Genomic DNA, 26,441 nt, shown 5'->3' with positions numbered 1-26,441 from the left:
CTTGCTCTGGCCACAGCTGACCTGCTTGCTATTCTTTCAATGCACTCCCTGTTCTTCAGCCTTGGGGCCTCTTCCCAAGCTGTTCAAAAGTCACCTTGATCATGAGGACTTCTTCAACCACCTTATTATAAATAGCAGTCACCCACACATACACATTCCTATCTCCCTTCTTTTATTTTTCTCCCTGGTGATATATATACACCTGGGAGTATTTCTCCCAGGTATATATTTCTCCCTGCTCCATATATACTTGTTGAATGCGTTAATCTCTATGGGCTGTAAGCTAGTGTGTCAACATCAGCCATGACAGAGCTCTCCATGTTTAGGACTGTGTTTGGGTTGGGAGAAGGGCATCTTCTAAGGATGTGGCATCTTCTAAGGCATGCTGCCTTCCAGTGTGCCAGGAGGCAGTGTGGGAAGCCTACCGGATCTTTCTGGATCGCCTCCCTGAGCCGGGGGAATACCAGGACTGGGTCAGCGTCTGCCAGCAGGAGACCTTCTGCCTCTTTGACATCGGGAAAAATTTCAGCAACTCCCAGGAGCACCTGGATCTTCTTCAGCAGGTCAGTTCAAAGACGGTATGTAAGTTAGTCCAAAGTAGCTCCCAGGCCTCCAGCCCTGTCCCCTTTAGAATTAGTTTCCCCAGGGTATGGGTTGGTTGAAGAAATGCTTGGAAAGATCTGAGAAGGCCAACGGTAAATTCATTTCTGCAAAATAACATTGCACAGGCAGGTTGAAGTAAAGTTAAAGAGAAAGAGGAATGAAAATAGACTCTGGCTCTTCGGTTGGCATTATCTCTTGGTAAAATGACTTTTTATCTTTCTGCAGAGAATGAAACAGAGAAACTTCCTTGAGAGGTAAGTACCCAAAATAGAGTGCAGCATGCTCTTGACTTTTGAAGGATCACACGATGGAGTGAGACTGAGCTATTATGCCTTTATATTATTTCAGCTACTGAGATCTGAGTAGGTGATTCTGACAGACAATTTGTGCATGTATTTTGCTGAAGATAAATGAGTATATAAAAGGGAAAATGGATAGACCTTATAGACTGAGATAGATGTTTGCACTACATTTGCAGATGAAAATGAATGCAATACCAGGTGACAATTACCTAATATGGTTTTTTTTACTTATAAGACATAGAGCAATTAAAATAGTTGTTTTTAGAACTGTTGAAAAATATTAGTTACATCGGAAACATATTTAATGCAATCAGAGAGCAACCTGAATTTTGAACTCTCATTTGGTATTCTATAAAGTGTTAGTATTTCTCAAACTAAATTACTGAAGCACTGAGCTATGCCTTCAACAAGAACTGAATATCAAATAAGAAAATCGAAATGAAAAAAAAAAAAAGCAAAGGAAAAGTACATTCGATAAAATGATTAAAGAAGAGACATGCTGTTGCCAAACTCTAAACTCACAAATCACACACATTATATAACATTTAGAAATCTAAATCTGAAGATAATAATGCTGCAGAGAGAGACACAAATTGGGCTATAGGGATTACTGACAATGCTTTTCACATTTGTTCCTTCATTTCTCCTCCCTTTGCCACCACCTGGTCCAGGACCTTTTTAATTTACATGGTGAAAAAAGTCAAATCTGGTCTCCCTACAGGTTTTCCTGCCTCTAACCTCTTCCCCTGCTTACCTTGCATAACTTCCGCTGGATTTATATGTCTGAGATAGGCCCTTTTTTGCACTGAACTTTGTTCAAAGGCTTTTGAAAATATTCCTGCATCTTCCTCTGGCTCTTGGGATTTTCCCCTCCCCACCCATCTCCACCTGCTCTGTGCCAAGGGTTGAGCGGGAATGATTGCCTCGCTCACCTCCCCTGGCCTCTGACTTCTGAGAAGGACCAGCCAGTGGGGGGCAGGAGACCAGAGGGCAGAGCAGAGTGAGGTGAACGAATGCATCACCTCCTGCACCCGCCGCCTGCAAAGTCTTCCGGACGGCTGGCCTCCTTCAGCCTCCGCCCAGCTCCTGTCAGGCAGCCCTCTCTTCCCACGGAGCCTCCGGGTCTCTGGTTGACATCACCGCTCCATCCCCTCAACCCTCCTGGATGAAGGGAGCTTTCAGCCCCTCGCTGTTACCAGCTGTGGGTTCTGCACTCACCCTCGTGGTTGCTCTCACACTTGTCCCATGACTTAGCAAGGCCTTTATTAAACTTTGTTCAGATTACGCTCTGAGTGAGCTATCTGTTCCCTGTTAGGACCTCCACTGAGGAAGAGTCCAAACTAATTAATCAAAGCTTTCACCCCCGGACCTTTCCAGCCTTGTCTCCACAAACCATGACCCCACCACAGTCACCATGACACTTCCCCACCGTGTCCAGCCCACACCCTGCTCATCCTGGGCTCTGACTGCGGTCTTCCTCTCTGTCTGGAAAACCTGCCTTCTCCTCTCCACACATCCAAATCCTGCTCTCCTTTCAAGCCCCCTGGAGAGTCCCACCTCTCCATGACCCTACAACAGAGGACCTCGCTGTGACTTCTGGTCTGCCGTCAGCATGAGCTACTGTTTGGATCAAACAGTCCATCATGGCTATGTTGCACAAACTCAGACACCATCCTTTGGGACCTGATAGCTTACAGTAAGAAATCATTCAGTACGCTTCAATAGATATCACTACTGCTACCCCTTTCTAAATAAAGCTTGCTAGAATGGGCCAACATTATATGCAGACAGCCCTATAACCATGACCTTGGGTTTGCCCTTGGATATCATCCACACTCACAGTCCCTGGCACTGCAAGCCTACCCACAAGTCCCCAGCAGGTCACCATGGTGGGCAATGATTATGTCCAGAATAGGGATTTAATACACCTGCATTATCCAAAAATCTATCCCTCTCTCATTATCGTAACCACAAGAGTTACTTTATCAGATAAACTTAATGACTCTCTGAGTTTGCAGATTTGAGGGTCTGAGATTTTAGAAAAACTGTTTCAGTCATAGTTCATGTGACCAATTGTCTTTGATGTCAAGGACACAGTTGCAGCATAGTGGAACTATAAAGTTTCAAGCCCCCCAAACATTTGTCTACCATGAAAATGCTCCCCAGGACTACAAAAAGCCAAGGTGCTCAGGAAAAACCCTGGAGTCAAAAATAATTTTTTTTGGAAGTTATTTGAATTTTTCTTCAATGAAAATATATTACAAGATTACTTTTGTGATTAAAAGAATAGGTAAGCCTAGTTTTAAAGTATACTTTCTCTCTAATTTTTAGGTCTAAATACAAGAAAATGTGTTAAATGTGTTTCCTCTGTTGTCATCAAGCTCCTTTTCACCACCTGTTTTTTATTTTCTATTGTGCTAATAGAAAAGATGAAGTAGTCACAAAAGAGACCTTAGGAGAGCTTGGTCAAACCCCTGTGTCTTCAACAGGTAAGCTTGGATGTCCTCATTTCATCTGCTTCTGAACCTTAATTCACATCATCATGAAAGCCTGTTATTTGAAAAGCAATCCTTAATTGAAGTTGACACAGTTTATAATGCACTGCTTCAAAACTGACTATATTTCTAACTTTATAATTTAAACTCATAGCATGAATCTTAGAAAATATAAGAAAAAATAAATGGAAAACCAAATCACCCATTATCCTACCACTTGGAGGCAATCATTACCAATGTTTTCCAACAAACAAATTCAAGATAAGATATCTTTGTGACCTTAATATAGTCACAAAAAGAAAAATTAACCAGACCTCATTTGGCAAAAACCACTTAACTAACACGTCTAGGGAAGCACCAAGCTTGGGTCTTGAAAAGGAGTAATGAGGAATTTAAGTGGGATCAAGAGTATGAGTTATATTTTGCCCAAGAACACATATATGTGATCTTGAAAGAAAATGAGTTCTGATATCTGTAATTTCCAGAGTGACAGGAAAAGCATGTGACATCGTGACCTTGTTCTACTTTAAACTCCTCCAGTCTCAATGTTGTTCTTTTTAAAATTTCCACAGACGTTGCCAGTGTCTCACCCGGGCCCTTGCCTCTCCCTACCGATGACACACTGCTCAACGAAATCCTCAACTACACCCTCCCGGACACCAGAGTGCCTACAAGAGTAAGACGTTCTCAGACTCAATCTAGCTCTTCACATGTCTGTTTGGTTTTATTAGTAAAACAGGGATGGGCTGGCCATTCGCTGTCATTAGTGCTACCCCTTTCTAATTATTAAAGCTTACTAGAATGGGCCAACATTATATGCAGACAACCCTTTAAACATGACCTTGACTAACAGGACTTTCACTTAGCGTTAGAGTGAATAAATGATGGGTGAATGAATGAATGCGTCTCTCAACTCATCAACAAAGTCCTTTCCCCACCAAAGTGTGATCCCACCCTGACAGCAAGGACAGAGGCTTTTTTCTCAGTCATGTCCAGCTCAAATAGTCCAGAAAAATATCCAAATGACTGAAATCCTGCATGTCAAGATGAGGAAAAATTAAAACAGTGTTTTCTGGCAAAAAGCAACTCTGGCCACCACCCTGTTTGAGTGAAAAGGCATTCAGGATGAGAGGATTGTTAGGGAATTGAATGTTGGTTATCACTAAAGGGGGACTTTTTAACTGACTACCTGATTTGGGCTTCTCAAGTGGCTCCGTGGTTAAAGAATTCACCTGCAATGCAGGAGATGCAGGAGACACAGGTTCAACCCATGGGTCAGGAAGATCCCCTGGAGGAGAGCATGGCAACCCACTCCAGTATTCTTGCCTGGAGAATCCCACGGACAGAGAAGCCTGGCAGGCTATGGTCCAGGGGGTTGCAACGTGTCAGACACGACAGAGGTGACTGAGCACGCATGCACAGTCGATTTGCATTGTTGTGTTAGTTTCAGGTTTACAATATAGTGGTTCAATATTTTTATACACTCCATTTAAAGGTACTACAAATAATGGCTATATTCCCTGTGCTGTATAATAAATCCTTGTTACTTATTTATTTGATACATAGCAGTTTGCATCTCCTAATCCAAAGGAGGAGGAGGGCATGGCAACCCACTCTAGTATTCTTGCCTGGAGAATCCCACGGACAGAGAAGCCTGGTGGACTACAGTCCATGGGGTCACAATGAGTTAGATGTGACAGAGCAACTAAACAACAACAATCAAAGGAGGATTATTTTCAACCCCTCCAAAAGGCTTTGGGCCCAGACAGTGCAAAGCAGGCAAATCTTGCTCCCTTTGTTCCAGTGGTGGAGTTGTGGAAGCGCCAGGCAGGCAGCAGACCCAGAAGAAGGCAGTAATATAAGGCTCTTGTGCCCTTTGTCCAACTCAGCCGAGTCCAACTCCTGGTGACCCCATGGACTGTAGCCCACCAGGCTCTTCTGTACATGGAATTTTCCAGACAAGAATACTGGAGTGGGTCACCATTTCCTACTCTGGGGGGATCTTCCCAACCCAAGGAGCAAACATGCATCTCTGGAGTCTCCAGCATTCTGGGGCAGATTCTTTACCCCTGGGCTGTCTGGGAAGCCTCAGTAACGTAAGGTTGTTGTTGTTCAGTCACTCACTTGTGTCCAACCCTTCATGGTCCTCAGGCTTCTCTGTCCCTCACTATCTCCTACAGTTTGCTCAAACTCATGTCCATTGAGTCAGTGATGCCAACCAACCATCTCGCCATCTGCCACCTCCTTCTCCTCCTGTCTTCAATCTTTCCCAGGATCAGGGTCTTTTCCAATGAGTCAGTTCTTCACATCAGGTGGCCAAAATATTGGAGCTTCAGCTTCAGTATCAGTCCTTCCAATGAATATTCAGGACTGATTTCCTTTAGGATTGACCAGTTGGATCTCCCTGCAGTCCAAGGGACTCTCAAGAGGTTTCTCCAATACCACAGTTTAAAAGCATCAATTCTTCAGCAATCAGCCTTCTTTATGGTCCAACTCCCACATCCATACATGACTACTGGAAAAACCATAGCTTTGACTATATGGAATTATGTTGGAAAAGTGATGTCTCTACTTTTTAATACGCTCTCTAGGTTGGTCATAGCTTTCCTCCAAGGAGGAAGTGTCTTTTAATTTCATGGCTGCAGTCATCATCTACAGTGATTTTGAAGTGAAGTGAAATGAAATCACTTAGTTGTGTCCAACTCTTTGCAACCCCATGGACTGTAGCCTATCAGGCTCCTCCATCCATGAGATTTTTCAGGCAAGAGTGCTGGAGTGGATTGCCCTTTCCTTCTCCAGGGGATCTTGGATTGCCCAGGTCTCTCGGATTCCAGGCAGACGCTTTACCGTCTGAGCCACCAGGGAAGCTGTAGTGATTCTGGAGCCCAAGAAAATAAAGTCTCTCAGCGTTTCCATTTTCTTCTCCATCTGTTTGCCATGAAGTGATGGGACTGGATGCTATGATCTTTAGTTTTTGAAAGTTAAGTTTTAAGCCAACTTTTTCACTCTCCTCTTTCACCTTCATCAAGAGGTTCTTTAGTTTCTCTTCACTTTCTGCCATTAGAGTGGTATTATCCACATATCTAAGGTTACTGATATTTCTCCCAGCAATCTTGATTCCTTCTTGAGCTTTATCCAGCCTGGCATTTTGCATGATGTACTCTGCATATGGGCTTTCCCAACAGCTCAGCTGGTAAAGAATCTGCCTGCAATGCAGGAAACCCCGGTTCAATCCCTGGGTTGGGACAGTCCCCTGGAAAAGGGAAAGGCTACCCACCCCAGTATAGTTCATGGGGTCACAAAGAGTCGGACATGACTGAGCAACTTTCACTTTCACTCTGCATATAAGTTAAATAAGCAGGATGACATAAGTAATGTAAGGAAAGGGCCCCAAATCAGAACCTGGATTTTATCCTTATGCAGCCACTGTGATAGGTCTACCATTCTCTGCAGTCTGTGAGGCTTCTCGGGCCCTTTCCTTTTCCTCTGACCCTCCCTCCAAAGCACAGGTCAAAGTCAGGAGGTAAGGACAGGAAGTTCAGTCTCATCAGTTCCACATGGAAACAGAGATAAGAACCCTGCAGACCATTATTTCTGGGTTTTAGGCTGGACGACTGTAGACCTGATGGAACTATTGCCATGAACAACAAATTTCAATGCTTTGTTTTTCTCAGAAATACTGGTTTACCAACAGTGAAATCTGCCATTGGAAAAAATTAATGAGATTAAGCATATTCACTACAAAATTTCTGAAAACTCCAGTTTGCCTTCTCTTTTCTCATATTAACAGTGTTTCATCTCCTTCAGAGTCTGATATAGGTCCCTCCTTCTGCAGTAAATATGCTCCGAAGGTTTTATTCCACATTCATCACATCCTCCTCTTAACATCCTTTTTCCCACCTACATCTAATTCTTTCATTCAGCAAACATTGGGCTGTACATAAAGATACTAAGATGAGCAAGACTTAGTCCCTGCCTTCAAGGAATTTATAGTGCGCATAAGGACAAAAAATAAGTACTGTGACTGAAGATGAAATCAATAAGCCAAGACAGGTTACTGAGGACGTGACCTGCCCCGTCATATATATTTCCCAAGAGTTTTGTACAGAAATGGTCTCACGTTTTTTGCTGTGGGGGACTCAGTGAAGTGTGAGAATCACACTGGATTCAAGGGGATTATTTGTGGGATGACAAGATTACCATTAAACAAAACCTCTATATAAGTATATCAAAGGTACCAAATGAGCGATTCAGATGTTATTCACCAGTACAAAGGTTCAGAGAAGGCGAAGATTTCCACCCTAGATGATAGAGGAGATATTATTTTAAATGAACCAAAGGATATAAAAAGTAAAAAGTAAACAAGTGTGTGTGTGTATGTTTGTAAATGCTTCCACAAGAGCATACAGTCATAAAATGACAATGTTCTTGAAGACTCTACGTAATTAACTCATTACAGCTCTGATACTTTGTCTCTCAGTGAAATTCAGAGGCCAATTCTAGTTAATAGGACTTACTCTAAAAGCACTTAATGCTTCATAACCCTCTTCTTGAGACAATAGCAATGCATACATATTATATGATGTAACCATTTGCTTATGCTTTACAGTAATAGAATCACTTCTCTTTTTTCTAACTCTAACACAGGAAAGAAAAATAGAATTCACGGATGCTGCTGAGGATGCACTGGAGCAGAAAGTAGAACTAAGTATCTCTCTGGCAAACCAGAAGTTCAAGTCAGAGCTGGATAACTCCCAGTCCCCGTATTACCAGGAGGTCGCAGCCAAGTCTCAGCTTCAGGTGAGCAAACCCACCCCACACAACCAGAGCCCAAGGTGTGACTTAGATCTGGGAGCCCATAAATCCCTTCTACTCTTCTTCTGGCGATCAAGCATTCTTTTTACTCTTATTTATTTATTTTACTTTTGGACCGCTTTCACCCATTTCTGCTCCCCTCCACCCAGCTCTGCCTCTGACAGCCACCAGTCTGTTTTTTGTATCTCTGAGCCTGGTGTGGGTTTTTGTTTAGGTTCCACATATGCGTGGGTTCACTCAGTATTTGTCTTTCTCTAATTGATCTCACTTAGCATAATACCTTCAAGATCCGTCCATGTTGTTGGAAATAGCAAGATTTCATTCTTTTCATAGCTGAATAATATTCCATTGTGTGTGATATATTCCATCTTCTTTATTCATTCATACATTGGTGGCACTCAGGTTATCTCCATATCTTGGTTATCGTAAATAATACTACAGTGAATATGAAGGTGCATATATCTTTTCAAATTAGTGTCTTAATTTTCTTCAGATAAACCCCAGAACTGGAATGAAGTGGAATTGCTAGATCATATGGTAGTTCAATTTTTTAATTTTTTGATGAATCTCCATACTGCTTCCATAGTGGCTGCACCATTTACACTCCCACCAACAGGGCACAAAGGTTCCCTTTTCTCCACATCCTCTCCAACACTTGTTATTTTTAAAAGGCATTTTCCAGGGTGATAAGTGAAAGAAGTGATACGGTCCCCATCAAGATGCTCTCCCAAGATGTCTCTTCTATCTCTGACCATCATCATAGCTGCCTGTTTCTGATTAAATTAAAAGCTCTTCAAACGTCAGTGCTAAACTTGGCATCTATGTGCTATGATAAGCCTCCTGCCTTCCTTTCCAGCCTCCTCTTAACACCATTCCTCACATCCCCCTTTAGACTCCACAGAAATGAAACTGCTTGCAAATCTTTTATCACCATTAGTCTTTACATGCACTGCCCCCTCTCTCTGGGATGCCCTTCCCTGAGTCGCATTGTACAGACTTCATCATGAAGCGTTCTCCTTACCCATCCCGGGCTCAATGCCTCTTCTCTGGGCTAACACCCAGGGCTCCCTGTCGTCACAGCACTGATCACCCTGTCTTGAGATTGTCTACTTACACATCTGTGGCTTTCGTGGTCTCCACTCCTCTCTGCTTCTCAGACGCCCTCACCAGCACCAGAGCATAAGCTTCCCCTTGAGGTCAGGAACTGCTTCTTTCATCTCTGCCACTTACCTCCAAATACAGAGCTTTGCAGGCAGTTAACTACTCAGTAATTGTCTGCAGAAATGCAACTGAAAATAGAAGCACCTGTGAGATTAGGTAACCATGAATTACATTTCTGAACCACCTGGGTGTACAAGCATCTTACTCAACATAGTCAGGGAACCACCGGTACCCACTTCTCGTACTTGGAGAATTCAATGCTCCCCTCCTCTCAGCTGGTGAGGAGATAAATAACGAAATACATTCTTAGCCTCCAATCTCTTCCTGCATCAGCATTCAGTCAACAAAATGGTAAAGAATCCTTTCTACAGACTTCAAAGAGAAAGCATCAGTGTATTTATGGACCAGAGAAGTACTGAGGCATGGATTAGTAGATAGCATGAATTAAAGAATAGTCTGTGAACTTTTCCATTTGCTCTTTGAAATATTCTTTTCAGCAAATCCTCAGGAGAGTCAGAATATTTTAAAATTGGATAATTGGCCATAAACTGTCTTCATCGACCTGTTGTTAATTCTCTAAGCACCTAAAACCACCTGATGTAGAATAATGCAGATAAATTATAGTTTTTGCAAATCTTAGTTTTAATCTTTGTTTCTGCCCACAAGGTAGTCATGAGAATTTGGGGATCACTTCCCTGACCTTGGATCCCTCATTTAGAAACTAAAGATGACCTTGAAGTCCCTTTCCAAGTCTAAAATGCTCTGTATCAAAATAGTAGCACTGTTCTTAGTGTTTTATATATATATATAAATGCATTTCATTTCTCACATGATTCTATACTTAAAGTAAAATCATTTCTCTTTTTGACAAGTGAAGATACTGAGGTGCAGGAGGATTAATTAATTCACCCAACTGACAGAGTCAAGTTTTAGACCCAGACAGCCTGACTCCAGAACTCCTGCTCTTAACCACTATGCTATACTCTCTATTTTTGCCAAATAACTAAGTGTGGGAAAGGATTTTGCATCATCAGCAAATGCACATGCCTCTTCTAGCCTCTAAAAAATTTGTCCGCCAAAGAAGAGTATGTATTGCTGAGTCTTGTCCCAAAGACCATCGCACCAGTCCTCTGGTTCCACTTCCACGGTCGGGGGACTGCTTCTGCTCAGCCTTCTGTTCCCCTTCCAGGCACCCCAGCAGTTTGACCTCCCAGCAGCTACCCTGAGAGAACCAGCCAGCCTCACCACAGCCCAGCACTCACATTAGCACAGCCATCCAGGCCTAATCAGGAATTAATGGCCAGTCCTCTGTAGTAATTTAATTTCCACAATAAACTTAATGACCAGTTTAATACAAATGTCAGAAGGATCGCTTAGTTGTTGTCTGCATGCTTTCTCTCGTGCAAACATTCGGGAGAACTCCACACAGCTGCCTTTTTACAGCCCCGTTAACATACATCCCAGCAGAATCAGGAAGGCCCCTGTGCATTTCATATTATTAATAAGGTTAACTGGGCACTTAATTAGCAATTTAGTGGTTAGCGCTCCATGATCAGAAGGTCCCCAGAAGATAATTTAGCAGAATTAACTGAAGGCCTTTGTCATCGCCTCCCTGGATGCCTTCTGCACCCTCCTAAGCAACGTTGATTCTTAATCCATTACAGGCAGGTTCACAAAGAGGACAGGGACACGAGCAATCAATCCAGTCCCCCAGAGCCAGGGCTGCAGGGCTGCTCTCCCCACAAGGCTCACTGCTGCCCACGTTGCAGCCAGGGCTTCTCCAGAAATGATTCTGTGTGTGATACATTGTTTTCAGATGCGTAACAGCGTCCCTGGTATCCCGAACCAGAAAGAAGGATGAGTCAGGGTCCGAGTCTTTAGCTACAGATTCTGTAGCTCACACTTGAACCTTCCCTGGACTGTAACCCACCAGGCTCCTCTGTCCATGGGACTTCCCAGGCAAGCATACTGGAGTGGGTTGCCATTCCCTTCTCCAGGGGATCTTCCTAACCCAGGGATCGAACCCGAGTCTCCTGAGTTGCAGCCAGATTCTTTACCATCTGAGCCACCAGGCTGTCACTGGACTGGCATGACAATTGCTTTGTGGCCCCAAAGCCATTTGTTGTAGGGCTTTTGTCACTGAGCTTTCCCACCTGCCCCCAAATAAAGACGGGCCCTTCAAAACCTTGCCTCCTTGCTCGCCTCTATCAAGCTCATGGTGAGGCACATGAGTGGAGGCATGGAGACTTATTCCCCAGGCCTCCTGCCCTCGGCTCTATGGGGACTGTCATCCTGTCCTTCCTACCCCCATGGTGGTGGTTTAGTCACCAAGTCGTGTCCGACTCTTGCGACCCCATGGACTGTAGTCTGCCAGGCTCCTCTGTCCAGGGGATTCTCCAGGCAAGAATACTGGAGTGAGTTGCCATTTCCTGCTCCATCCTCCCCCCATCAGTTCAGTTCAGTTCAGTCGCTCAGTCCTGTCCGACTCTTTGCAACCCCATGAATCGCAGCACGCCAGGCCTCCCTGTCCATCACCAACTCCCGGAGTTCACTTAAACTCATGTCCATCGAGTCAGTGATGCCATCCAGCCGTCTCATCCTCTGCCATCCCCTTCTCCTCCTGCCCCCAATCCCTCCCAGCATCAGTCTTTTCTAATGAGTCAACTCTTCGCATGAGGTGGCCAAAGTACTGGAGTTTCAGCTTTAGCATCATTCCTTCCAAAGACATCCCAGGGCTGATCTCCTTCAGAATGGACTGGTTGGATCTCCTTGCATAAGTCTGTCTAAAACAACTGACTGAAGGCTTGCCCTGCCCTCCCCAGACTCTGTGCTATGTGGACACTGAAGAAATAACAGGAAATTGGGCTTTTAAGGTGCTAGGAATACAGTAGGAGAGGCAGAGATTAAGTAAATAAATAATATAGCATCACCAACTCTCTTCCCAGGTGGCGCTAGTAATAAAGAAGCCGCCTGCCAAAGCAGGTAGATGAATGAGACGCAGGCTTGATCCCTGGGGTCGGAAGATCCCCTGGAGGAGGGCATGGCAACCCACTCCAGTATTCTTGGCTGGAGAATCCCATGGAGAGAGGAGCCTGGAGGGCTAAGGTCCATGGAGTTGCAAGAGTTGGACACAACTGAAGTGATTTAGCACACACACACAGCAACCTTACGCTATATGAATTGTTATCTTATGCCGGCTAAGAAGACAGAGGTCCAGAGAGATTAAGCAATAAACTCAAGGGCTTGCAGCTAGAAAGTAGCAGAACCAAGGTTTAAACTCAGGTGTACACAGCTATCTCCTCCTCACCCAAAAGCTGAGCTACCTTCATCACTGCAGTTGTCACACACTCGGGTTGGGGGGTGGGGAGGGACTATTTATAACACTGGTACAATAAAATATAATTTAGATGGTAAATCAGTCTGCTGGAAAAAAGAAAATCCAAGATGCACTCCAAAGCCCAGTGTAAGTGACTTGGGGTTATCTGTGCATGACTGCTCTAGTCCTTGGTGTAGATAGCATAGCATCAGCAGTAATTTTAGATACCGTGACAAGGCAGGCATGAGGATGAATTTAGAGAATGAAAAAATGCACTCAACTCGATTAAGCAAAATTTGCTGAGTCCCTACTATAAGTCCCTACTATAAGACTGGGAGGGAGGGAGAGAGATAAAGTAGAATAAATTTGACCTAAGCCCGAAGTCCAAGAAGCACAGTTTCAGTGAGGGAGGCAGCATTCCCCTCATGGACTATCTTGTGGGATATATGGCAATAAGTTCTAGAACAGTAGAGAGAAGATATAATGGAGCCTGACTTTGGGGAGTTACAAATGCTTTTCAATAGAGAAGATGTTTGAGCTGCCTTTGAATGATGGGGGGTGGGGAAGACAGTCAATGAACAGAAGGTAGAAGTTGCCTCTTAGGCCAAAGGGAAGAACAGTCACAGAAGTCGGGAAAAAGGACAAGTTGTATTTAGGGAGACACAGGGGTTAGTTTAGTGTGACTTGAGGACAGGATATTTGCCAAGGGAATAAGGATGGCAGGAAGAGCAATGGAAAGATACTGGGGGGTGGACAGGGTAAATAAATTGTGGAGGGTCTTAAATGCCATTCTAAAGAATTGGACTCTTTTTTCTCCTTTTCCTTTCTCTTTTTTTTTTTCCTTTTTCCTTTTTTCTTTCAACCTCAGCCAGGATGATTTTATTTTTTCTTGGAGTATAGCTCTTTTACAATGTTGTGTTAGTTTCTACTGTACAGCAAAGTGACTCAGCTATCCATATGCATATACCCCCTCTTTTTTTGGCTTTTTTTCCCATTTAGGTCACCACAGAGCACCACACTGAGTTCCCTGCGCGATACAGTGGGTTCTCCTCAGTTATCTATTTATACAGTATCGACAGTGTATATATGGACCTTATTCCATACACAGTGCCGCCTATCACAGGATTTTTATCGAAGAGCCACAGATATGAAACAATAAACTTGGTTAAAAAAAAAAAGAAGTGTAGTTAGGAGATGTCTTCCTTCTCCCCACCCCAACACACCCCCAAAACCCTTCCTTTCCCCTACACATCATCCAGAAAAGCCATTGCAGCAGACAGGGAGGGTGTGCCTGCCATGGGAATAAGGAAAACTTGGTGGCATCGAAAGGCATGGGGGATTTGGATGAGCATGTGTTGGTGACTGGATAGGAAGAATGCAGAGGGAAGGTGTGCAGGGACCGCTGGGCTCTCTGGATGGAAGCTGGTGAGTATCCGTGACCCTGACTGATACAGGGTGCCTGGGGAAAGCAGGCAGATCGGGAAGGATGAGGCTGACTCTGGTTCAGACATATTTAGTTAGTGGCAAAGTTGGGATCTGCAGGTGAAGGACTCGAAGCTGTTTCTTAAGTGATCATAGAAGCCGTGGGAGCAAACCAGATCCCCCATAAGAGGTAGAGGGGAGTGGGCACGGAGGATGGCAGACAGGGCAGGTCCCGCTCACCTCTCCAGCCCTCCTTTGGCCCTCCTCTCCCTCCCACGCCTGGATACAAACTGTTATCACTTCCTCGTGGTCTCTGTTGCCTCCCTGCTTTCCCACTAGTGAGCTGCCCAGGGCACATCTGCACGGTGATGCGTCCCAAGAGCCTAGCACAGAGCGCAGGGCGAACTTTCTGCCTAAATGGGAACATGAGTGCAACTCGAGGCTGAGGATGCGGACCTGCAGAATCCTAGTAGTTAAAGGAGTGGGTGAAGCCAGAAATATTAATAGGATGGAGCAAAGGCGACTGAGAAAGTGGCCAGAGGAGTGGAAAAAGAACCCAAGAAAAGCAGGGACTCAGTGGAGAAGGGATGGAGAATGCTGCTGAGTTTGGCGAGGACCATCTCATGGCGACCCACTCCAGTACTCTTGCCTGGAAAATCCCATGGACGGAGAAGCCTGGTAGGCTGCAGTGCATAGGGTCGCTAAGAGTCAGACACAACTGAGCGACTTCATTTTCACTTCTCACTTTCATGCATTGAAGAAGGAAATGGCAACCCACTCCCGTGTTCTTGCCTGGAGAATCCCAGGGACAGGGGAGCCTGATAGGCTGCCGTCTATGGGGTCGAACAGGGTCAGACACGACTGAAGCGACTTAGCAGCAGCAGCATCCCTCCTGGGGGAACCCAGAGACAGAAGGCTGCCGTGGGTCAGGGAGTCACTGAGTACTGCAGTTGTAAAACATTTTGATCATATGCCTCATTAAACAAGGTCAAATGAAGAAAATGTAAAGTCCGTGTAAATCTAAGAGTGAATCTATTAAGATTAGAAGCTGCTGTTACCGTTTTTCTACTCATTCTTTTTTATTCTTTCAATTGAAGTATAGTTGCTATACACTATTATTTGTTACAGGTGGACAGTATAGTGATCCACAATTTTTAAAGGTGCCATTCCATTTATCATTATTATAAAACATTGGCTATATTCCCTGCATTGTACAGTGTATCCTTGTAACTTATGTTATAGACAATATTTTATACTTAACCCCATCCTCCTATCTTGCCCCTCCTCCTTTCTTCTCCCCACTGGTAATCTCTAGTTTCCTGTCTCTAGCCATCTGTGTCTTTTTTGTTATATTCACTAATCTACTATATGCTTCTACTATTTTATTTAGGTACAGCAGCCAGTCTGACTTTAACAATCCTTTAAGCATCACAGAATCTTCCAAATCATATGATACAATGGACTTGAGTTGGGGAAAACCCTGGGAGATGGTGACAGACAGGGAGGCCTGGCCTGATGCAGTTCATGGGGTCACAGAGGGTCAGACATAACTTGGCGACTGAACAACACCAACAGTAATGTGTGCGTTAGTTGCTCAGTCCTGTCTGACTCTTTGCAACCGCATGAACTGTAGCCCACCAGGCTCCTCTGTCCATGGAACTCTCCAGGCAAGAATATTGGACTGGGTTGCCATTTCCTTCTCCCACACTGTGGGTAGATTCTTTACCATCTGAGCCACCGCCAGAGAAGACCAAGTGAAAGTAATTCAGTCATCCCAACTCTTTGCGACCCATGGACTATACAGTCCATGGAGTTCTCCAGGCCAGAATACTGGAGTGGCTAGCCATTCCCTTCTCCAGGGGATTTTCCCAACCCAGGGATCAAACCCAGGTCTCCTGCATTGCAGGCAGGTTCTTTACCAGCTGAGGGAAGCTGCTCAGAAAATATGATCATTAGTCAGTGTGTGGGATTCCCTCATAACTCAGTCAGTAATGACACTTCATGCAATGCAGGAGACCTGGGTTCGATTTCTGGGTGGGAAAAATCCCCTGGAGGAGGAAATAGCAACCCACTCCAATATTCTCACCTGGAGAATCCTATGGACAGAGAAGCCTGGCGGGCTATGGGGTTGGAAGAGTTGAACACGACTTAGAGACTAAACCACCACCCAGTGCGTATAACTAAAAGTACTGTAGCCTTCTTCCATATAATACTACCTTAAATTATTTCATATTTTATATAAGGTAACCAGTAAAGCAGCTCAGAACTACCCCCCAATTATTAGCTTTTCAATGAATAGCAAAGCACTTTCCTCTGGGTTTCAGAAATAACTGAGAACAAAGAGTTTGGCCTCAATCGTTCGTTCAATTTTCATTTTTTTTCCATTAATTCATCAAAAGTGTTTAGGCTTTTTCATTTAGGTAAGATCTGACCCAGTAGAACCAAAGAGGGTTTCATAACTGTTTTTCTCTCTGCAGATGCAAAAGATATTTAAGAAACTTCCAGGATTCAAAGAGATCCATGTGTCAGGATTTAGGTAAGAAAATTGGACTCTTCGCAATTTTTAAATTTACTATCTCTTTATCCTCTTTTAAAAGCGATGTCATGAGAATTTTAAGGTCCCTTATGCCCCAGTTGTTTAACTCTACCAAATCCTGAAATCTAAATACATTTCAGATAAAGGACTTGTCTAATTAGAACATGACTCTAGGTGATTTTTAAGGCATAACAGAGGAGCTGCTCCTTCCTCCCTCTGGAGTCAGAAACATGGCTTCCTGCAAAGAGCTTGTCCTCTGTCCTTGGCAATGTCACTACAGAACCTTTTAGGAAAATCCCTCCACAAAGACAGACCCAAAAAAATAGCAGTTAGTTACCTTGTTCTCTGATTGACTGTTCTCCTATCCAGTGCTAAATACCATCATTGTTTAAGCAAATCAGTTTGACCCTGGGGAGACCGGGGAAACTAATAGAGTGGTACCCAAGGGGTAAGAGAATTGGGTGGACAGGGGTGGGGAGGCAAGTACCTTTTTATCATTCTGATGTCTGACCGTACTTTTACATCTTTCAGATGTCTGAACCATAGTAATGTATTACGATGCAAAATTTAAAAAATTGAAATTTTAAATAGAAGACATGAAATCAAATAGTGCCACACTGAAGCAGAATTCCATCATGTTCGTAGGGTTTGCTGTCAAGCAGGCATCTCAACAGTCTGATGTGGGTTCAGGATTTGGGGCAAGAATTTTTTTGCATCTTTAAGTTCTCGTCATTCAAAACATTTACAAGTGGGATCATAATATGTTTTTTTTTTTTTTTAACTGTGCCACAGGGCATACAACAGCCCTGGTGTGAGCAGAATGAGATCCCTTGCATGGAGGGGGATGTATAAAATGGGAGGACAGACCTCACTCAAAGTCCTTCCCAGCCCGTCATCATCTGATGTCTTAAAGCAAGAAGGTCCGTAGGGCGGGTCCCACACTCACAGAGAAGAGCTTCAGTGGGGGGTGAGGTGTGGGGCTGTCCATCCATTTATTTCTCGTGAGCTATCAGGCACCTCTGGTTTGTGTAATTCCAAAGGAAGGAACTGTTGATGTGAACCAACATTTACCAAAGCAAACTGGTTTTTCTCCCTTAATTTTAAGATGCTGCTCCACAGTACTCCATGTGAAATCAGATGGATTGGAGGGGAATAAAAGGTGATGGGAGGATACTAGTGTAGACGCAAGGTCTTCTGGATAGATCACTGCAGTGAAAGGACAAATTTTTAATTTAAACCTGACGGAAATGATAGGAATTCTCTTGGTGAATGCTCACATACTCATTATCCCCACCCTTTAAATAAATTGAAAAACTAATAATAAAAAAAAATAACTGTTTACAAAATGTCAGGTGATGAAATTTTGCACAGTAAAAATTGTAAAGACATATCCCTTGAAAAATGCATCTTTCCCATGTGTTTTTCTCTGTAAGAATTTATTCTTATTTCTGTCGAGGATGCTTATAATGTAAATTTGATCACATTTTGTCAATGATTTCCATTATGTTGCATAGAATTAGGCTCCCAGAAAATATTTTGACCTCTGAATACAATAAATAATATGCTTATGAGTGTGGCAAACTTTTAACTATGAAAACAATGCTCAGAATATTGTAAAGCAAACTTATTAGGAAGGAAATTGCTTTCCATGGAGCCAGATCCTCCTACAGAAGACCTAAAACTGCAGGAGCCTCAAAGTACCCTCTTTTTGTGAGCTCAATTGTAGAAAACCTGATCTACAATTGAACAAGTACGTTTAGATCAGTGACCTCATTTGATTCTTTCAACACAACTGGGAAGTAATTAGAACACCTATTATTACCATAATTATAAGGAGGAGCAGTAAAAGTTCCACTTTAAATATTGCTGTAACAATCATTCAGTCTAGTTAGAAAATGCTGTACCTAGTCGCTCGGTCGTGTCCAACTCTTTGCGACCCCATGGACTGCAGCCCACTAGGCTCCTCTTTCCATGGGGATCCTCCAGGCAAGAACATTGGAGCGGGCTGCCATGCCCCTCTCCAGGGGATCTTCCCAACACAGAGATCAAACCCAGGTCTACACGCATTGCAGGCAGATTCTTTACTGTCTGAGCCACTAGGGAAGCCCAAGATCACTCTGAGTGGGTAGCCTACCCCTTCTCCAGGGGATCTTCCCAACCCAGGAATCGAACAGGCGTCTCCTGCATTATAAGTGGATCCTTTACCAGCTGAGCTACCAGGGAAGCCCAGTTAGAGGGTATACTCCTTCAAAAACTTACACACAAATACCCACAGCAGCTTAATTGTATTAGCCAAGAACTGGAAACAACCCCAATGTCCTTCAACAGAACTGTAGATAAACAAACTGTGGTATATTCTTATCACAGACTTCTACTTAGCAAAGGAACAAACTATTGGAATGCACAACAACATGGATTTATTTCAAAATAATTATGTTGAGTGAAAGATGCCAGGAAAAAAAAAAAAAGGAGTATGGTATACTTCCATTTGCATTTAACTCTAGATAATGAAAAGCAGGGCTTCCCAGGTGGCACTAGTGGTAAAGAACTTGCCTGCCAGTGCAGGAGACGGAAAAGACTCGGATTCCATCCCTGAGTTGAGGAGAGCCCCTGAAGGAGGGCCTGGCAACCCACTCCAGTATTCTTGCCTGGAGAATCCCACAGAGAGAGGAGCCTGGCCGGCTACAGTCCATTGGGTCGCACAGAGTTGGACGTGACGGGATCGACTTAGCATGCAAGCACACACAATGCAAACTAGTCTACAGTGAGAGAAAGCAGCTCAGTTGTTCCTTAAGGAGGGGGAGACAGAGAGGGATTATAAACAGGGGAAGAAGGGGAAGATTATAAACAGCCATCAGTAAACTTTTGGGGGTATGAATTTGATTGTAGTGATGGTTTCATGGGTGTATATATGAAATTTATCAGACTGTACATGTGCAACATGTGTAGTTTGTTTTATGACAATTGCATCTCAACAAAACAATTCTGTGAAGTTAATAGGATTAGGGTCTTGGCCCAGGAAGCTCGGTCTTTCTCCAGAGCTTCACGGATTGAAAACTATTGCTGAAAACAAGCAAGAGACAAGCCCTGAATAAATGTCTAGCAGTAGAAGCAGAGGCCGTTTCAGTCATGTTACATCAAAGAATGACAGTGAATGACTTTGTGATCCAGGCAGAAAGAGCAGCAATGCAAATCCCATCACGTGTGTAGAGTGTCTTTGTCAGCAACTAGCGAGTGAGACTGGAGAAGGCGATGGACCCCACTCCAATACTCTTGCCTGGAAAATCCCATGGACGGAGGAGCCTGGTGGGCTGCAGTCCATGGGGTCGCAAAGAGTCGGACACGACTGAGCAACTTCACTTTCACTTTTCACTTTCATGCATTGGAGAAGGAAATGGCAACCCACTCCAGTGTTCTTGCCTGGAGAATCCCAGGGACGGGGGAGCCTGGTGGGCTGCCATCTATAGGGTCGCACAGAGTCGGACATGACTGAAGTGACTTAGCAGCAGCAGCAGCAGGACTTGAGACATAAAGTGGGAAAACTGAATGTAGCTTCTGAACTAAATTCACATATATGCCCAGAGAAGTCCAGAATGTTTTTTTCAATCTGGTGACCAAATGACCTTTCTGGCACAAACATTGCAAAATGAACCCAGATTTATGGCCAGGGTTTGAATACCAGTTCTGCCACTTTCCAAATGATAGCTTTCCCTCTCTCTGCATCTTCCCTTACTTATGAAATAGGAGTTGCTGTTGCAAAGATTAAATGAGGATGCTCCTAAACTGCCTCCAACAAACCACCCTCTCTGTAAACAGGTATTTGTTTTTCCTGCACCCTGTTGCATGGTAGATTGTACCATCCCCCTTAAGTCTTACTGATGAAACCAATTCAAAAAACAATCAGTCAACAAAACTCCAGTTCTAGTGTCAAGTCTCAAATAAATTATCTTCGGGAATAAACTAACAATATAATGCCATACAGAGGATGAGAAATCCATTTACAAAATATTTAAAAAAAAAAAACTTCCTGGTACTAGTAGCCCTGAAAACCTCAGAGCTATAGAATATATTTGCAACCTCTATAAAAGGAATATAAGGAAATCAAAGAGTTTAAGGATGCATAATCTTTGAATTAGGGCTCAAATTCTAATAAGAGGCATCATAGAATAATGTTTACTTCCTGAGATTCATATGATTCTCAAAATTTCCATCCAGATTCTGACGGCAGTTTATATATTTCCTTCAAAGCTCTGAACCAACATGAGAGACAATGTAATATGTATATGAATTGATTCATTGAATGCCTCAGTAAATTTCTCGAAAATTCTTTCTCCTTTCCATGTTTCCATTGTGCATGATGAAATGAAGACCAAAGAAAGAAAGAGACGGGTAATTTGAACTTTTTTTCCTACTGTTTTGAAATATAGTACATCCCCCACATAGACACATTTATATGTTAATCTCTTAGAGATCACTTTTACATATAAAATCTGGATAAGTCATTGACTATTGGTGACTTAGTCTAATGGGAGTAACTGATCAATTGGTCAGTAGTAAAAAAGAATTCTTGAATCAAGATCACTACATGAGATACACAGGTAAAAGGTGACTTTATCAGTGGAAGTGTCTTCTATAAAACTCAAAAGCTTTTCAAAAGAAAAACATAAAAACACCTATCTGCAATGCAAGTATGTCTCAACAATTTCCTAAATGTCATTTGTGATGGGAAGTTGTCAGTCTGGTTGCACACTCATGCATGCAACATATTTAGGTCTGGAATAAAGCAGAGAAACTGATTTGCCCCTTGGCTCCAAGGTCAGCGTGACTGGGCAAAGGGCCCACTATACCTTAGAGAGCTCAGTAATAGGCATCCAGCTTGGCTCCTGTAACTGGTGAAATAACCAAATGTAGACTTTGACTAATCATGTGGCCTGAAGAACTGCTGAGAATACACATTATTGGCTCCTGTGGCCTTTAAAACATTTTTGTATCCCTCTGTGTGAATTTATGGCATAAACAGAGGTGAAATCTGGTCCTAGACAACAGAGGTAGAGAGAATCCTATTTCATTTATAAATGCATAAGGGCATTGAATCAATAAATATGAGAATAAATACAGTTAATCATGAACTACTTCCCTTTCTCTTTTCTCACATCTTCCTTCCAAGATGTTATTTTAAAAGCAACTTGAGGGAAGACAAAATTATGTTTAATATAGAGTTGTATTTTTTTAATTAAAAAATGCTTCTTGAAAAAAACAGGAGGGAAATAGCCTTGAGAACTGAAGCTTTGACTTGGTTACAACACTTAAATATTATTGCCCTATTGCTCTATCCTACTTCTATTTCACAGACCTTCCTAAAGGAGGCTACTTGTAGAGAAAAAAGACAATTCATCCTTCCTACTGACTGGCCATGAGAAACACTGATCAACACCAGCAACTCTTGGCAATTAACACTTTTTCACAAAAACCTGACATGAAAATCTATGGCCCCTTGATCCAGTTAGCAGTCCCTCTTCAAGCTGGATTTAAGTCTTATCCTAACAATCTATTTCAGAGCTAAAATACACATTAATTCTTTCCTACCTTTCAAATACGGTAGGATAAACACTTATCAGTGTTTCTGATAAACACTGAAATTAGTTTCAAGTGTGATATTCATTCAGAGCCCATCAGGAAAGAGGTTGAAGCTGTCCTGAAGCTTTGTAGCAGCATAGTGATTCTCTTTACAAAGCATGTAACAATGGCTTTGGATGCAACGTGTCCCCTGCTGTCTACAGGACAAGCTCCACAGAGATGCAACTTACAGCCATCTTTAAGAAAGGCAAGGCAGAAGCAAAAAGCCCTGCCAGTGACCCTCTGTCACTTGATTCCAACAAAATTGAAAGTGAAGGAGACCCTCATGGAACGACGGAGGAAGAGAAGCAAAGAGAACTCTATCCCACAGCTTCAGAGCTCAGGAAGCTGATCAGCAGAGCCCTGGAGGAAGACCAGTCCTTGGATGTGGGGACAATTCAGTTCACTGACGGTCAGTGGGTGATTTCATAGCTCTGGGATTATCCTCATTCTTATAGAGATAAGGAGACATGAATGTCTCCTGGTCACTGTCATTTTAGTGGGTCCTGTAGAGTTGATCGTTTCTGTGACTTTCATTGCTTTTTTGTTTTGTTGTTTTGCTATTTTCAGTTGCTAAGTCATGCCCAACTCTTTGCGACCCCATGGACTGCAGCACACCAGGCCTCCCTGTCCCCCACTATTTCCCAGAGTCTTCCCAAGTTTGTGTCCATTGCGTCAGTGATGCCATCCAACCATCTCATCCTCTGTCATCCTCTTCTCCTTTTGCCTTCAATCTTTCCCAGCATCACGGTCTTTTCCAATGAGTCAGCTGTTCGCATCAGGTAGCCAAAGTATTGGAGCTTCAGCATCAGTCCTTCCAATGAGTATTCAGGGTTGATTTCCTTTAGGATTCACTGGTTTGATCTCCTTGCTGTCCAAGGGACTCTGAAGAGTCTTCTCCCACACCATAGTTTGAAGGCATCAATTCTTCTGTGCTCTGCCTTCCTTACGGTCCAACTGTGACTCTGGAAGGTATCATTTCTGTCTTTCCTCACTGTCCCCAGGGTCTCAATTGATAAAGCTTTTGTGACCACTTCATGCCATAAATAGCTCTAGGGAAGCCGACAGCTGTAGCTCCATCCAGCTCAACATGTCACCCACCAAGTCCAGGTGGAGAGAAGAACCTGGGTTGTATTCCCCTGGCACAACCCAGATTCCCTCACCTAGTAAATTGGTCAGGGCCCAGGAGGAAACAGATGGCACATTCAAATTAGAATAATTTGAGAAGGGTTTGATAAAGGGACTATTTATAAAGGTTTCCCTAACGCCCAGAGGTAGAAAAGGAAATGGCAACCCGCTCCAGTATTCTTGCCTGGAAAATTCCATGGACAAGAGGAGCCTGATGGGTTACAGTCCACAGGGTCACAAAGAGTCAGACACGACTGGACATGCACTCTATGCCCAGAGGACTAGAACAGTTCCCTGGGGCTGGAAGCAGTAAGGCCCCGCCACTACCTCTAGGCCTGATCTAACCAGCAGTCCCCAACATTTTGGGCACCAGGGACCGGTTTTATGGAAGACAGATGAAGGGGAAAGGGAATGATTCAGCAGTAATGCAGCGGTGGGGAGCCATGCGAGAATGGCAAATGAAGCTTTGCTCCTTCACCCACCATTCACCTTTTGCTGTGCGGCCCAGTCCCTATCAGGCCTTGGACTGAGGATTGAGGACCCCTCATCTAAGCCATCCCAAAGACAGGGAGCAAGGAACCACTGATATGGTTCATATAAGTCAACTTCCCAGGGAGGAGAGTTGTGGAGAGAGAAGAGTGTATAGATCTAAAGAAGTCAGCAGAGAAGCAGGACCCTCAGAGGGTGCCTGGAGGGACCCAGGAGCCTGCAACTCTTCACAATTCCCAGTGCTCCAGGCATAATAGATGAGCACTGGAAATATCATTTTAGTGTGACCTGGCGCGAAACTGGCATTCTCTGTCAGTTCTGTTTCTGTAGTTTAGATAGTCAAACTCAACTCTGGAGAACTTTACAAAGATCTCTTGGGATTAGATAGAGGGCATGTCAGTAAAGATGTCAGCAAGCATTAAAGTCCTCTTGGTTCACTTTTGAATTTCTAGTTCAGTGAAAAACTTCAGGTTCATCTCCAAGGCCACCTGATACTCTGGGTTGGTCTCTTGGTTAAATCCTTTGGGATAATCTGAAAATCCAGCTTCAGGGTGGAAGCAAGCAAGGACTCACAAATGGTCCTTGGTTCCAGTATTTATTCTAGACATTCCTGTCTTTGTCAGCTTAGCAATATTTTTGTTCCCACTGGCCTAGCCAGTGAGCCTGCCTGCTTGGTCCAAATGTGTACAACTAAAGACCTTAAAAACCACCTTAATAACTGTTCTATCACATAGACTTGCACAATGCACTTCCTGCAACCGTCCTTTGGTAGCTCCTAAAGGATCAATGACCACCAATGCATCTGATGCTGATTTCTTGATTATTTGTTGTACCCTCCTTAAGCACTGACTTTTGCCACATTTTACAACCCTCACTGTTTTACTGCCCCAACCACAAAAAAAAAAAAAAAAAGGGCAGTGGGGACGTTGAACCCTTGTGATTTTTTTTTCACCCACAGAAATTGTTGGGTCATTGCCAAGCCTGGATCCTGACACCCAGCTGGTGCTGCCCACTCTCCTCACTGATATCACAAAGGTGAGTTTGTTATCCTTTGTCCTTCAAATAGGAACAAAGCCTCCAAACTTCCATCAGAAGAAAACAGCCTAAGGACTGAACAGAGCAAGATCCCCTCTGCAGTGCCAATTGAATCTAAAAAAGAATGAATACATGTATACATATAACTGAGTCACTTAGTACATCTGAAACTAACACAACATTTTAAATCGCTATACTCCAATAAAAATAATCCAATAAATATAATTATTTTCTGTGTTTTACAGGTAGTACTTGCTTACCCACTTTCAGTGTCTGTATTAATAAGACGTAATACAACTTGCATTTCAAATATCGTTAAATTCAAAGTTTTCTTCAACATAGTTAGAGCTTTGTTCCAATTAGAATCAGAATTTGCCTTTTTTGATAAAACAAATTATGTGTTCGTGAAGTGAAAAAGAATACTTACAGTAGAATGTATTATTTGACTTTGACTTTCTGACACAAATACAAGCATAAAAATGCATTTGTTCTTAAGTCTTAAGGTCTCTATATATTTATGGGGGGGTTGCAAGCATAAATTAATGTCTTGGGAAGTACAAAGTTATGAATTCAGTAATAATTTTTGTATTTCATTTAAAGGTGTGTTCATTTAATTTACGCTAAAAGTTGTCACTGGGGGTGCATAACTCAAAGTGCTGACTAAGCTCTATTCCCTTTTTTAATGAAAGAATTCATAAGTTGAAACGTGATTGACGCATGTTTCAAAGTATTTCAGTTATAAGTCAACCCTACACAGGCAGACTCAGTTAGCCGAGAGATTGTATTCTGCTACTGTATCAATGCATCTTTTCCTTTCAGGACTTGTTTCTGTATCAGAACCTATATCAGAATCCACAGTAGATTCAAGTCAACTACAAAATGATTTGTTTAAATTTAATTGAAAAGAAAAAATACAGAGCATAGCCCTTCTCAGATACAGAGCAATGTCCCTTGTCAACAGCTGTCTCTAAATCCTTCTTCAGGATGCTACTCTGAGTCCAGAACTTCCTCTTGGTCAACCGAGGCTGGAGACAGTGGACAGAGCAGGACACAGTCCACCTGGTGAGTAGAGTCTATGTTCTGGAGTCATAGACCCTTCCCGTAGGGTCTACGTTAGAGGACAACATCCTCTCCGAGGAATATATCTACGGCACTGCTTCAAAGTCCAGTGATTAAAGTCCTCCTCAGCCCAGGAGAGGGTTAGGTCCCCACAGCATTTCCAAGAGGAGAGCCATCCACTGAACTCCTTCTTCTGATGAGGCGATCACCCTCAGCCTCCTTTCCTCAGCTCTAGGCCCCAGTCCCACAGAGAACACTGAAAGCCCTTTCCCGACAGATCTGGTGAAAGAAGCTGAAACCAAAGCAGCACCAACTGCCCACACAGAACAGCTGTCTCTGCTGGGCTTCAAAGCTGAGAGCTTGTCAGGACAAGGTAGGTCCTAAAGCCCGCATCCATGGCAAAGGGCTGTGGCGACAGAGGACGGGGCCCTTACAATCAGTGTTTATATTCCTGTTCACCATAT

At 43.3% G+C, this 26,441-nt stretch overlaps 1 protein-coding gene across 1 annotated transcript in view; it reads left to right on the top strand.

The window, feature by feature from the left end:
* Positions 1-26,441, top strand: part of IMPG1 (interphotoreceptor matrix proteoglycan 1) — a 120,964-nt gene that overhangs the window by 7,274 nt on the left and 87,249 nt on the right. The window contains 10 exon segments of the mRNA XM_061427255.1: positions 397-563; positions 829-857; positions 3,330-3,394; positions 3,973-4,076; positions 8,048-8,200; positions 16,592-16,650; positions 21,019-21,039; positions 22,431-22,678; positions 24,842-24,918; positions 25,902-25,971. Of these exon segments, the coding sequence (XP_061283239.1) occupies positions 397-563; positions 829-857; positions 3,330-3,394; positions 3,973-4,076; positions 8,048-8,200; positions 16,592-16,650; positions 21,019-21,039; positions 22,431-22,678; positions 24,842-24,918; positions 25,902-25,971 (993 nt within the window).

The sequence above is a fragment of the Bos javanicus genome, chromosome 9 (genome assembly GCF_032452875.1).
Source record: "Bos javanicus breed banteng chromosome 9, ARS-OSU_banteng_1.0, whole genome shotgun sequence".
Lineage (NCBI taxonomy): Eukaryota > Metazoa > Chordata > Mammalia > Artiodactyla > Bovidae > Bos > Bos javanicus.
Note: the sequence above shows the minus strand (reverse complement) of the source record. Positions and strands in the feature narration are given on the sequence as shown.